Here is a 12,512-nt window from a genome sequence, read left to right as displayed (position 1 = left end):
ACTAAATTTATTACAAAATAGCGTTTTGCAGAAAATAATATATGTATGTGTAAAATCTGCGCAGATTTAGCGGAAATACCAGGGAAATACTCAAATATGAATATATTAAATACAGCGTATTGCGCAGAATCTGCGCATATCTGGCTTGCTTGAACATACGTGTCACTACGCAACAAAGATAAATATTTATAAACTGTGACGTATTAATCTGGTTTATTTCTTTTTCTTTCTTTCTTTTCTTTTCTTTTTTGGCTAGTAGAAGTTCTGAATGGCTTAAAACTTTTGTAGCCAAATTGGCTGGTGAGTGAAAAGGTTAATTTCAAATCCTGTAGGCCTATATAGAGAGAGAGACAGTGACGCGCTGAAAAAATAAATACATAAATCAATAGCTAAAGCACACCTGCAGTCAGACTGGAAAGAGTCTATTATCTTTTGAAATGTATTAGTATTATTATTCAAACAATATTATATAAATAAAGCCAGGGAGGTAAAAGAATCAAACATATAAAATTAAAATAAAATAAATAAACAAATACAAATTTATTTATTTTTTAACAGATGGGAAAAAAACAGCTGAACCAGCTTAAGCTACACAATAACATAGTAGGCCTATTTATTAAGCAATTGGTATTTTGTTGTAGGCTACATTTATTTATGTATGTTAAATATAACTATAGAATTATAAGACTAATTAAATACACTTATTTTAAAAAGAAACTTCTTTCAAACTGGGAGGAGTCTATTAGAGTTGGGACTGGATATTTAGGCTACCTTCAGTTGGCACTTGAGTTTTTCGTTTTTGTTCTGCACTGGAGCAGAGCAAGACTTCTAGACTTTCGTGTTAAAAGTTTTGGAAAAGTTGCAGAGAAAATACCATAAACAACAAGAAAGGTCAGATAAGGGGAAAAACATTATTTGGCTCAACGGAAAATATTCGTTACAAACATTTACATCCAAAAGTTATGCCATATGTGAACAATGGGCAGAAATCGACCAGCTCGTGGCAATCAAGTGCACGGGAGATTCAACCGGCAGCAACGAGGCAGGTTCCTCTTGGGAATATGGTGGTGACACCTGCCAGTGTACCGGAGTTCACCATCCCCTCACTGTGCCCCGCTAGACTCCAGGGATGCGGCAGGGAGAAGGCTGGAGTCGGGCACGGACGGCGGCACACTATTCCCCGGTCCACGCACCAACCATCATTAGTCCGAGCACTCGCGCGGTGCTGCCCATTCTCAGAGGAGCACGACCTGGTCTTCACGGATCTCCAGACTTACGTTCTGTCAGACCCGACCACCAGAGCAGCAATGTCCTTACCTCACCTCAGTAAAATCACCACCCCGTATGGCTTTCTGACACTTGCTGAAAGTCCGTGCGTGCGCAGAAGGGAATCGTTGTTTTTCGAGCAAAATGGATTTCAGGAATGTCTCAACAATGCAGAACATGCACATGGTCCTGTGAAATCAAAGAATCAATCTTATTATTCTTTCTCACATGTTAGAAACGTGAAAACTGCGCGCGCTCTGGCCGCTGGTGATGCAGCTCCTCTGCACGATTCACGCGACTGTTCAGAGCTATCGAGACCTGCTCATCACCTCAGCTGTGGATTTCTACGAAAAGGATTGTTAAAATGTTTACCCAAGCTTCCCTGGTCTCGGTGAAGTCGTTTCCTAAAGAAACTGGACAAAAAATAACATTCATCTGTGCAGACGCAGAACCTCAAAGGTCAAAGATTGGACATCCAATGTGATATGAAAAAATGAAAAAATCCAATGTGATAAAAAATTGATTTTGTATAAATCTACTTGTAGCATTTTCCAATAAAATATCTGTAAAAACTGTAAAAGAAACGTGGAAACTGTTCACTCTTAAAATAAAGATTCCAACGTTTTATTTTGTAGCGCTATCAGATGATAATTGTTTGTGCCATATAGAATAACCTTTTGGTTCTTAAAATATTAGGCTTTTCATGAAACCATGGATGTCAATAAAGAACCATTATTTTTAAGAGGGTCGGTCTAGTCTGGTCTAATTCATAGTATAAATGCATATATAGTATAATAAATGCTTCATTTTAAATGCTGCCCAATAGGTTGATGAATGACCAATACACAACAATTACATTTAAATACATACATGAATAGCCTATATTGATATATACTCAATATGACACACAACTCATAATGTATTAAGGAAACTGGTAAGAAAAGATTAATTTAAAGATATTGGCCTAGCTGTTTTTTCTTTCTTTCAATGTCTGCACATGAGTTTCTCTATGTGCTAAAATGAATACTTAATTGCTAAACAAATGTGTGGACTAAAAATTAATGCTGAATATAGCACAGCAGTGCTAATCAGAGGAAAAACTAAAATATTTGTGTTATATGTGTAACATAATGCAACGTTCAAACACTTCATAAATACCAAGTTCTGTCATGAAACCCTATAGGGGCCAGCTGTTCAAAGGTAAGCAGATCAAATCTTGAAAATGGGTTGTTCAAAAGGGAAAGAAGGAATCTGAAATCAGATTAGATCACGGAATCCAATCCTAGTTTTAATCTGGATCAAACCTTCAGTTTGTGTTGTTCAAAACTTGTCAGTAGGATTTGGATAACTTTGATCCAAAAAAAAAAAAAAAACAGGATTCTCCTGATCCCAACAGGGGGTAGGATTTCAAGATGGATTCAAGGAAGAAAATGTAGTAAAACTTTAAAACTGGTCAAAAAATACAACATCTGTATCATATAATACACAAACACATATTTTATTTTGCTCATGATTAGTTAGGCTAATTAAATTATTAAAGTAATACATTAGAAGACATTAGACATTAAGCCTTTCCGTAGCCAGTCATAAAATAATCCCCAAAGAGCTGTAAATATCAAACAAAAATATATTAAATTTAAAGTGTTTTTTTTTATATCACTTATAAGACTTTTTACTTCTTATCAATTATAAGAGATTTTCTGAGAGAACAAAAACATTTGAATTTTTTTTTTCTCCCAACTTATATTTTTTTCATCACCATGTCCCTTTAAGGGCTCCGCAGAGCACTAGTTATCCAGATTTGGTAATCTGAAAAGGTGTGTACCTGGATCAGGGTGATCCAATTCAATTTTGCTTTGAAAAAGCAATCCAAGTAAACTGGATTACCTGATCCTGGATAGCAAAACATGGGATTTCCAAATCCAGATCATTTTAATCAGATTAAATGTTTTGAACAACTGGCCCTAGTTGGCAGATAGAATTTAATTTGGTAGCAATCATATCGTTATCTAGCTGATTGGTTGCTGTTGCATCAGTGGCCAATGAGCTGTGGCTCCACCTTCCCCAGTGCCACCTGTATAGATCCGCTAAGGCAATGGTTCCCAACCTTTTTTACTCGAAGGCCCCCCTCGCCTCCAAACCAATACTGCAAGGACCATTGCAATCATCTTTACCTTTATTACAACCGTCATCCATCAAAACTTTTTAGCCACACTGGTTTGCTTTATCCAACTGAAATGTGTAGTTTGCGTATCCTGTGTTCATGAAGCGGTTGGGTGTTTTGAGCCGCCGTATTTCACACAGAGTCTTGGGCTGCTCCGAATCCAAACAATCACAGAATATGTACGAGAGAGGTGTTTCTTTGTTGTAATTTATGTTTTTTAGTTGATATAATTGATCTTTTATTATTTAATGTTTCAATCATAAAATTAATGAATTATATTAATATATTCAAATTCATTTTAAGTTAACCCGCTGCCCACCCGGAGGTTCACTGGGGCCCACAGGTTGGGAACCACTAAGCTAAGTTATTTCATGTATGTTATATGTGCAGCAGCAGCAGCGTGTCTGTGAATGTATTTGCAGTAGCAAGTCTCAGTACTTGCTCTGAAGCAGCAGCATATCAGATCTATTCCGCCAAGCCCAAATACATTAACATTGCAATATCCATTACCATGCCAATCTCTCAAGAGTTGTCATGACTGTTGAATGAGCAGTTATTAAGAGTCTCTCTGCACTCTCAAAAGAGTCACCTTTAAGTGCTTAAGGGAATGACAACCACTCAAGATGGTTAAAAGTAATTGAAGTGTCAGGCAGGTACTTGTGTAAACTCTCAAGAGAATATAGACAATAAATTAAAAGATGATTTTAAAAGGATTCATATCTTGATTGCAGTCAGAAATTAATATCAGGTTATATATGAATGTGATGTATTATAATTGTGACCTTAAGCAGATCATTTGGAGATAGACTGTTTGCAGTAGACAGTCTACTGTTGCCTATGATTATGTTGCCAGAGATTTCATTATTACTTGAACACCAGAGAACACTTGAATCACTTTACTGACTGTGAAACAAATGTAAAAAAGGCAGAGTAAGTAAACATTCAAGCATGTAAAATAATACAAAGGCAAAGTGCTTCTCATAGATGATCGTTGATGATGAATCTATTCTGTGTCAATCTCCCATCCATGAAACATACCTGTAGACTGTGCAGGTATAATAATAAAAAACTGGGAAAATTATTTAAAAATCAAACAGTGATGTTACTGAGGCAGGTTGATTTTATTTTTATGAATTATTTATGCTTTGTTAAAGCTGCTGTAGTACTGCGTGGCTTACGATATTGCATCATTACACCAAAAACTATCAATAACAACAGTCTCTCAAAACTGGAGCCTCTCTCATTCAGCAGGACCATGAACTAGAACAATGTGTCTAAATGGCTTAAGGATGAATGCATATGTGTGCAATAGTCCGACTGGGAGATAAAAAATTATTTGGAATATAAGAATCTATAAATATTACTCAAATAAAAATAAATGATAAGTGATGGATGTTTGTCTTAAAACAATTGATGAAAGCCACGTGATTTTCTTTCTTTCTTTTTTTGGTGAGCTAAATTATGAGTAATAACATCATCTTTAATATTTACATGTTTACACACTGTGGCTGGAAGTAATATTTACACTCACTTAAAGGATTATTAGGAACACCATACTAATACTGTGTTTGACCCCCTTTCGCCTTCAGAACTGCCTTAATTCTACATGGCATTGATTCAACAAGGTGCTGAAAGCATTCTTTAGAAATGTTGGCCCATATTGATAGGATAGCATCTTGCAGTTGATGGAGATTTGTGGGATGCACATCCAGGGCACGAAGCTCCCGTTCCACCACATCCCAAATATGCTCTATTGGGTTGAGATCTGGTGACTGTGGGGGCCATTTTAGTACAGTGAATTCATTGTCATGTTCAAGAAACCAATTTGAAATGATTCAAGCTTTGTGACATGGTGCATTATCCTGCTGGAAGTAGCCATCAGAGGATGGGTACATGGTGGTCATAAAGGGATGGACATGGTCAGAAACAATGCTCAGGTAGGCCGTGGCATTTAAACAATGCCCAATTGGCACTAAGGGGCCTAAAGTGTGCCAAGAAAACATCCCCCACACCATTACACCACCACCACCAGCCTGTACAGTGGTAACAAGGCATGATGGATCCATGTTCTCATTCTGTTTACGCCAAATTCTGACTCTACCATCTGAATGTCTCAACAGAAATCAAGACTTATCAGACCAGGCAACATTTTTCCAGCCTTCAACTGTCTAATTTTGGTGAGCTTGTGCAAATTGTAGCCTCTTTTTCCTATTTGTAGTGGAGATGAGTGGTACCTGGTGCGGTCTTCTGCTATTGTAGCCCATCCGCCTCAAGGTTGTGCGTGTTGTGGCTTCAAAAATGCTTTGCTGCATACCTCGGTTGTAACGAGTGGTTATTTCAGTCAAAGTTGCTCTTCTATCAGCTTGAATCAGTCGGCCCATTCTCCTCTGACCTCTAGCATCAACAAGGCATTTTCGCCCACAGGACTGCGCATACTGGATGTTTTTCCCTTTTCACACCATTCTTTGTAAACCCTAGAAATGGTTGTGCGTGAAAATCCCAGTAACTGAGCAGATTTTGAAATACTCAGACCGGCCCGTCTGGCACCAACAACCATGCCACGCTCAAAATGGTTTAAATCACCTTTCTTTCCCATTCTGACATTCAGTTTGGAGTTCAGGAGATTGTCTTGACTAGGACCACACCCCTAAATGCATTGAAGCAACTGCCATGTGATTGGTTGATTAGATAATTGCATTAATGTGAAATTGAACAGGTGTTCCTAATAATCCTTTAGGTGAGTGTATTTAGCCTACTATGTTTTAAGCCAGCAGTGCTGCTACTTATCCACCAGGGGACGATATTCAATCACACTCAACCTTCACTCCATTTACAGCTGCAGCTGGTGCTCTTACAAAAGAAACATCTTAAAGTACATATATACAAGGTCAGATATCATCTAACACTGTACAGGATTACGTGAGTGTGCATTTGGCCAACAGAAGAACCGGCCTCCAACAGTCTTGGCTTGGTTCCCCTGGGTGCCTTTGACTAGAATCAGTGTGTCTCTGCTGATTCCGTGAAGCTTTTCATCAGTCCCCACCGTCTCTATCACTGTCCTTCATTTCCCCCAGAAGCCAATAGGTCCTCATCTTCCCTTTTCCCTTCATCTCTATATCTCCTCTCAGCTCCAGCTGGAAGCAGTTGAACTCCTGCAGCACATCTCGAGTGGCTGACGACACATGAATCTTCAGAGCTGTGGGATAACAGCGTGTAAATGATTACAGTGTTACTGTATATGCCCTGATTAGTTGAGTTCACACCGCTCACTTCATCAGGTTGACTAATGTATGTTAGCAAACATTATTTACTCATGTAATTTCCACCAGCAGGTACTTTAAAAAGCCAATTGTTTTTATTGGCACACACAGTGTTATTTTAGTATTATTTATTTATATAATATTATTGTTTATTAATATTTTGCTTTTATTTATTTTTTATTTCCAGTTTTCATTTTCATTTTAGTTTAAGCTTTTGTTACATGCGTGTCATTTTTTAAAATTAGTTCTAGTTTTAGTCATTATTTTAATTCAGTTAAGGCCAATTCACACTGCACCGACAGACGACAACAGACACAATCGTTGTTGTTTTTTCTTCTTTGGATCAGTGTGCATCTGTTGGCATTGGTGAGCACTTGTTTTCACTTATTGAACATGTTGAATCAGCTTTTGTTGGATCTTGGAATGTCTAAGAGGTGACATACTGTCATCTGGTGACTGTCAACATTGGTTGATATTTGTCGGTGGAGTGTGAATATTGTTTATATTTTTATATACCAAGGCAACCTTTTGGATTTTCGTAGTGGGTTCATGTAAAGTTTTTCATGTGATTTTTATATATATCAGCTTTATTTCAATGAACAAAGATTTATTTAACAACAACAACACATATTAATAAGGGACATACTACAGACTAAATAAACTGATACTGGAAATGTACACAGTGTGCAGTAAAACCCCCACAATACAATGTATCAATCAGGATTGTGATGGTCAAGGCAGGTATATATTATATATGCTAATCTACTCCTGTGAGGAATAAATTAGCAACCTTCAAAATGAATCTCTTTCCTGATTGCAAATTGTTTTGCTTTTGTCAAGTGTTATCTAACGCCGGCTGATATTTCTCATTTATCTAGCAGCGTTTATGTGCGGAAACAGGTGGTGGGGGAAATAATTAAATCTGAATTACAATGAAATCTTTTCATCAACTTTTTTTGTTTATGCTTCTTGAATGATTGTGAATTTCATTATGGAAAATTTGTGTTGATAATCCAACATATGAAGGTGCATCACTTTTGAAATATTAAAGCAGACGTTTAAAAAAGGACAGATAATACAGGAATAATTATAAATAATAAAACATCTATAGAATTGATAAAAAATCAATTTGATTATTAAATATGTTTGGTAGCCTAAGGCCATCAATGGCCTTGTTTCACAGACAGGGCTTAGATTAAGCCAGGATTAGGTTCAATTAGGACATTTAAGTAGCTTTTATAAATGTGCCTTATAAAAAAAACATTACTGGTGTGCATCTTGAGACAAAACAATGGCACATACAGTACATATTTTAAGATACGTCATTGCAAGTTACTTTCAGTTAAAACAGCTCAAATATGCATTTTAATCCGGGATGAGGCTTACGTCTTGTCTGTGAAACTGGGGAACTATGTAGTAATCTCAATCTCAGTGTGGTCTGCAGAAATGAATTAAACTGACAGAAACCTTTGATTGGGTATTTTTATACCTCAAATCTATTATAGAAGTGAAACACTCAGTATTTCTTTAGTTCATGTCTTCTACCCTTAAGTAGAGTAATGGCTCAAACCACTAACCCTATACTAACTGACCTGAACTCTTAACCGGGAAGTGGGAACAGTAAGTTCTTACGTTCTCCATTTGACTCCATGCGAGAGGATGTGTTCACTGTGTCTCCAAAGAGACAGTACCGAGGCATCTTCAGCCCAACTACTCCTGCACAGACAGGGCCTGAAACACACATACACATGGAAATTATGTGAGAAGTATGTCTGTAATAGATAGCGATTATATATTAACAAAGCTAATTACAACCAGTAGAATCCCTGTCAGTTTGTTGCTTATTAAAATAGTCTAACAGCATGTTAAAGACTAGTTCAACTTAATTAAGATTGATGCAATCATTCTTACCACTGTGAATGCCGATTCGTAATTTGAGCTGCTCATCAGGACGGTGGCGAATCTTAAAAGTTTTAACAGCCTCCAGCAGAGCAAGGGACATGCGTGCGATCTCATGACCGTGCAGTTTCCCGTTCCGTACTGGTAATCCTGAAACAACCATGTAGGCATCTCCTATTGTCTCCACCTAAGGAACAATTAGAAACAAAACCACCACAGCAGACAGAGATCCACATCAGCACAAAACACAAGACTAATACATGTATGCCCGGTTTCACAGACAGGGCTTAGATTAAGCCAAGATTAGGCCTTAGTTCAATTAGGGCATTTAAGTAGCGTTTATAAACGTGCATTAGAAAAAAACATTACTTATCTCCTATAAGATTTTAATACAAAAAGAATGAAAAAAAACCTTTCTACAATTACCAGATTTATATTTTTTAAGAAGCAACGGGTAAAATTGGAGATCTGATGATAAATTTGCAACATAACCAAAATGTTACTTCAAGAAAATAGACATTAAAATATGCTCATTTACTTGTCAAAAGTGATATAAAATCATACAAAATTAAATGTTTGTTGAATGTTTGTTTTTATTTTTAGTAAGTTTGAAAAGTTAAAATTGTTAAATGCAAGAGGAAAAATGAAAATGAGGAACAAATAAAGTGAAGACATCATTTGTTGACAAAAGATACAGATGTATTGTATACAGCTGTCTAGGACAAATATGCGGTCAGGTATGAGGTGGTGATACCTTGTAAACATCAAAATTGTCTATAATGGCATCAAAGCAGGTGTAAAGGTCATTGAGGAGGGTGACGACCTATGAGAGACGCACACACACATAAATCTTTAGGGTCAAATGCTAAAAACAAAGCAGAATTATTTTTGTGTATGGTACCTGCAAAGGTGTGCTTTCTGCTGACAGGGATGTGAATCCCACAATATCACTGAAGTAAATGGTGACAGAGTCAAAAGCTTCAGCCTGCACGGTCTCACCCTTCTTCAGCTGCTCTGCCACTGAACTAACACACACAACAGAAATCAAGTCCTATGAGAGTTAACCAAGTGTGTAAAGGATTATTTTATATTGATTTATTGTTTATTTATAGTTGATTTATTATTTGTGCAGTATGTCAGTCAACTCACTGAGGAAGGATCTGGTACAGTAAAGCTTCTGCCTTGCGTTTCTCCTCCAGGTAGGCTTGAGTTCTCTCCTCTACCAGCTCCTCCAGATTATTAGCATACTGCTCCATTCGAGACAAAAGATTATCCAATATATTACTTCTGTGCTCCCTGAGAAAGAGAATGAGAGAGAGAGAGAGAGAAAGAGACCGGATCGGATAATAATAAGTGAGCTATAAGTTCATTAAATGACTATTTGCTCTGAGAAAATGAAATGTTACAAAAATAAGTAAACATACAAGTGAGGCAGAAGAACAACAAGAACTAGAGGGTAAAAGGGAGCAGACCTATTCTGTTTGCGAAGTAAAACACTAATATGGCTGAACTCTGGTCTGTCTGATGGTTCTTCAGCCCAACAACGCTGCATCAGCTGACCCAGCTCTTCACTGTGGGCCTGAGGGTTCACTGTTGGTCGTAGGTATGGCCATTCACCCAGTGCTAGACGGTCCACAATCTCTATACACAATGAAAGAAAGCGAGAAGAATAGAGAGAGGGGAAGTTTTGAGCTTAAAGGAACAGACAACCCAAAAAATTATACAGTCATCATTTACTCACCCTCAAAAACCTTTGCCTTCATCTTACTCAAAGTTAATTTTTAAAACCAGTAATTTAACCATGTAAATGTCATCTGTAGCAAATATCAAAGTTCATTTTTCACACATTTGACCAGATACCAATTTAATACCTCTAAATGTCATTCACAATTCTTTATGTAGATTTGTTTTGAGATGTCCTTACATTGTATGCTCTCACCAAAATAAGGCAATATCACTGGTTCCAGTTTCTTTTTAAATGCGTTCATTTTAATTGTCCCTTACTTAAAACAACTTTTGGTCTCATTTACATCCTACTATCCAATTCGACACATACAGCATCCGTTTTTCTTAGTCCTGACTTTTTACTGAAGTCGGCAGCAGGTCATTCCAGTACAAAGCTCCATCTGACTGGAACAATCTCCCTCCTTCTTAGATCAATCACATCCTTCCGTCTTTTCAGGACTAATCTATTTTCTCATCTGAAAACTCATGTTTTTAAATCAAGGCTTCTATACCAACGCTTATCAATTATCCTGTTCATTTTATTTATTTATCTATTTATTTATTATTATTTGTTATCTCTAAGGGTGGTGGTATACTTTCATTTTTATGTTTGCACTAAAATGTATGCCATCTTGTGTGTACCGGCTCCTGTTTGTTTAATGCAGTTGTAGACTGTAGGTTGGAGAATAGGGGAGCTGTCTGTTTAAGTTCCTTTTTTATGTTTCAAATGTGTATTTTGTATAGTTTTTTTTGTATGTGTTATTGGGACCCTCTTGGAAATGAGATGTTACATCTCAAGGGGCTATCCTTAAATAAATTATTTTAAAATACTGTACATTTTAATTCTGTGATACCTAAATTCACTTAGTAAATTCACTTAGTTCGTAGTAATTAAAACAAATTTTAGTTTTAGTGTTTTCTTTTTAATAAATTTAGGCAAAATAATATCGGGCCATTTTATCAGTTACGAGTGCTGTTTTTAACTTTGGAAATTCACCCTATCTATTTTGTAAATACATGTTGTTGATGTTATTGTGAACGACTGATCCATGATTATTATAATTTTCTTTGACCAAAAAAACTAAAACAAATTCACATTCAGATCTGCCTACATCTAATTAACAACTGTGAGACTGAACCAAGCCCCTGCCCTTTTCACTTGTGTGTACTTCAAAATATGGAAGAAAAGATTGGTCACTACATCCATTACGTTGTCACTTTAATAAGGCATGTATAAAAAAATTGTTTGGGGGGGTGAACTGTTCCTTTAACAACTTTAACAGTATCAGTATTCTGAAGACATTTTGCCTGTCAATGCTATCTGTTGCATCAGGGCCTTTTCCGTCTGTCTTATTCCCACAAACTCCCACAATGTTTTATCTCCGTTTTCCATCCTCTGCCTGATCTCTCGCAGCTCTATTCATCAGGCTCTTACAGCTCTGAAAGCCTGAAAGAAACGGCTGTGGGTTGTAGCACTCTAGTAAAAAACCCATTTCTCAGCTCCGTCTGAGGCTTTTCACGGACAATCTGTCCTGATAAGAAACAGCTCTTCAAAGCTCAGGTCATCTTTACTGCTGCACAATTTCTTTGTGTTTGTGTTTTGTATTATGTGCGCTGGTGGTGCCAGGCTGATTGGTTGGCCAAGCATAAACTAGGTTGATTGATTCACCAGTCTACAACCATAATCTTTGCCAACAGTAATCTCATTACCAAGGTGCCCAAGTGCATGTGTGCCGCCAGGTGAAGATTGATATGATCTTTTCTTCTATGTCAGTTCTGATTACAGTGCTGAGATCACAAGCTCCAGAGATGCTGACAGCACTTTATCTGTGTGTTAATACCAGAAGTCTGTTCTTCACATAAAAACACACATATACACACATACAAACCCATCGGTTTTTGGTCTATATTCTGAATTACACGATTAAATCCATAAATTAGATCAGAGAGGGAAAGAGAGTGAAAGAGACAAGTGTGGATGGAGGTGTGTGTGTGTATGTGTGTGTGTGTTTGTATGACAAAGAACAAGTGAACCTTTTAGTGTCTCTGAAAGTGATATAGTGACAGTGATTTATACAGCTTTTCTTTAATTTAATGTGGATTGAAATTATACATGCAATGGAGGTGATCCGAAATGTTACTTTAGCAGCATTTTAGTACATCGTGATTTTCATATTTTATGGCAATTAGCAACTATG

At 36.9% G+C, this 12,512-nt stretch overlaps 1 protein-coding gene across 1 annotated transcript in view; it reads right to left on the bottom strand.

Annotated features, from left to right (window-relative positions):
* Window positions 1-4,534: 4,534 nt before the first annotated feature.
* npr1b (natriuretic peptide receptor 1b) overlaps window positions 4,535-12,512 on the bottom strand; it is a gene marked incomplete at its 5' end in the record, with an annotated part of 59,375 nt that continues 51,397 nt past the window's right edge. Inside the window, 7 exons of the mRNA XM_079836836.1 lie at window positions 4,535-6,626; window positions 8,323-8,421; window positions 8,602-8,776; window positions 9,344-9,412; window positions 9,491-9,614; window positions 9,739-9,885; window positions 10,062-10,230. Coding sequence (XP_079692962.1) covers window positions 6,463-6,626; window positions 8,323-8,421; window positions 8,602-8,776; window positions 9,344-9,412; window positions 9,491-9,614; window positions 9,739-9,885; window positions 10,062-10,230 — 947 coding nt within the window. The 3' untranslated portion in view covers window positions 4,535-6,462. The remainder of the gene's footprint in view (window positions 6,627-8,322; window positions 8,422-8,601; window positions 8,777-9,343; window positions 9,413-9,490; window positions 9,615-9,738; window positions 9,886-10,061; window positions 10,231-12,512) is intronic.

This window comes from Gobio gobio (assembly GCF_949357685.1).
Source record: "Gobio gobio genome assembly, chromosome: 15".
In the NCBI taxonomy this organism is placed as follows: Eukaryota; Metazoa; Chordata; class Actinopteri; order Cypriniformes; family Gobionidae; genus Gobio; species Gobio gobio.
The sequence above is the reverse complement of the archived record's forward strand: the minus strand, read 5'-3'. Positions and strand labels throughout refer to the sequence as shown.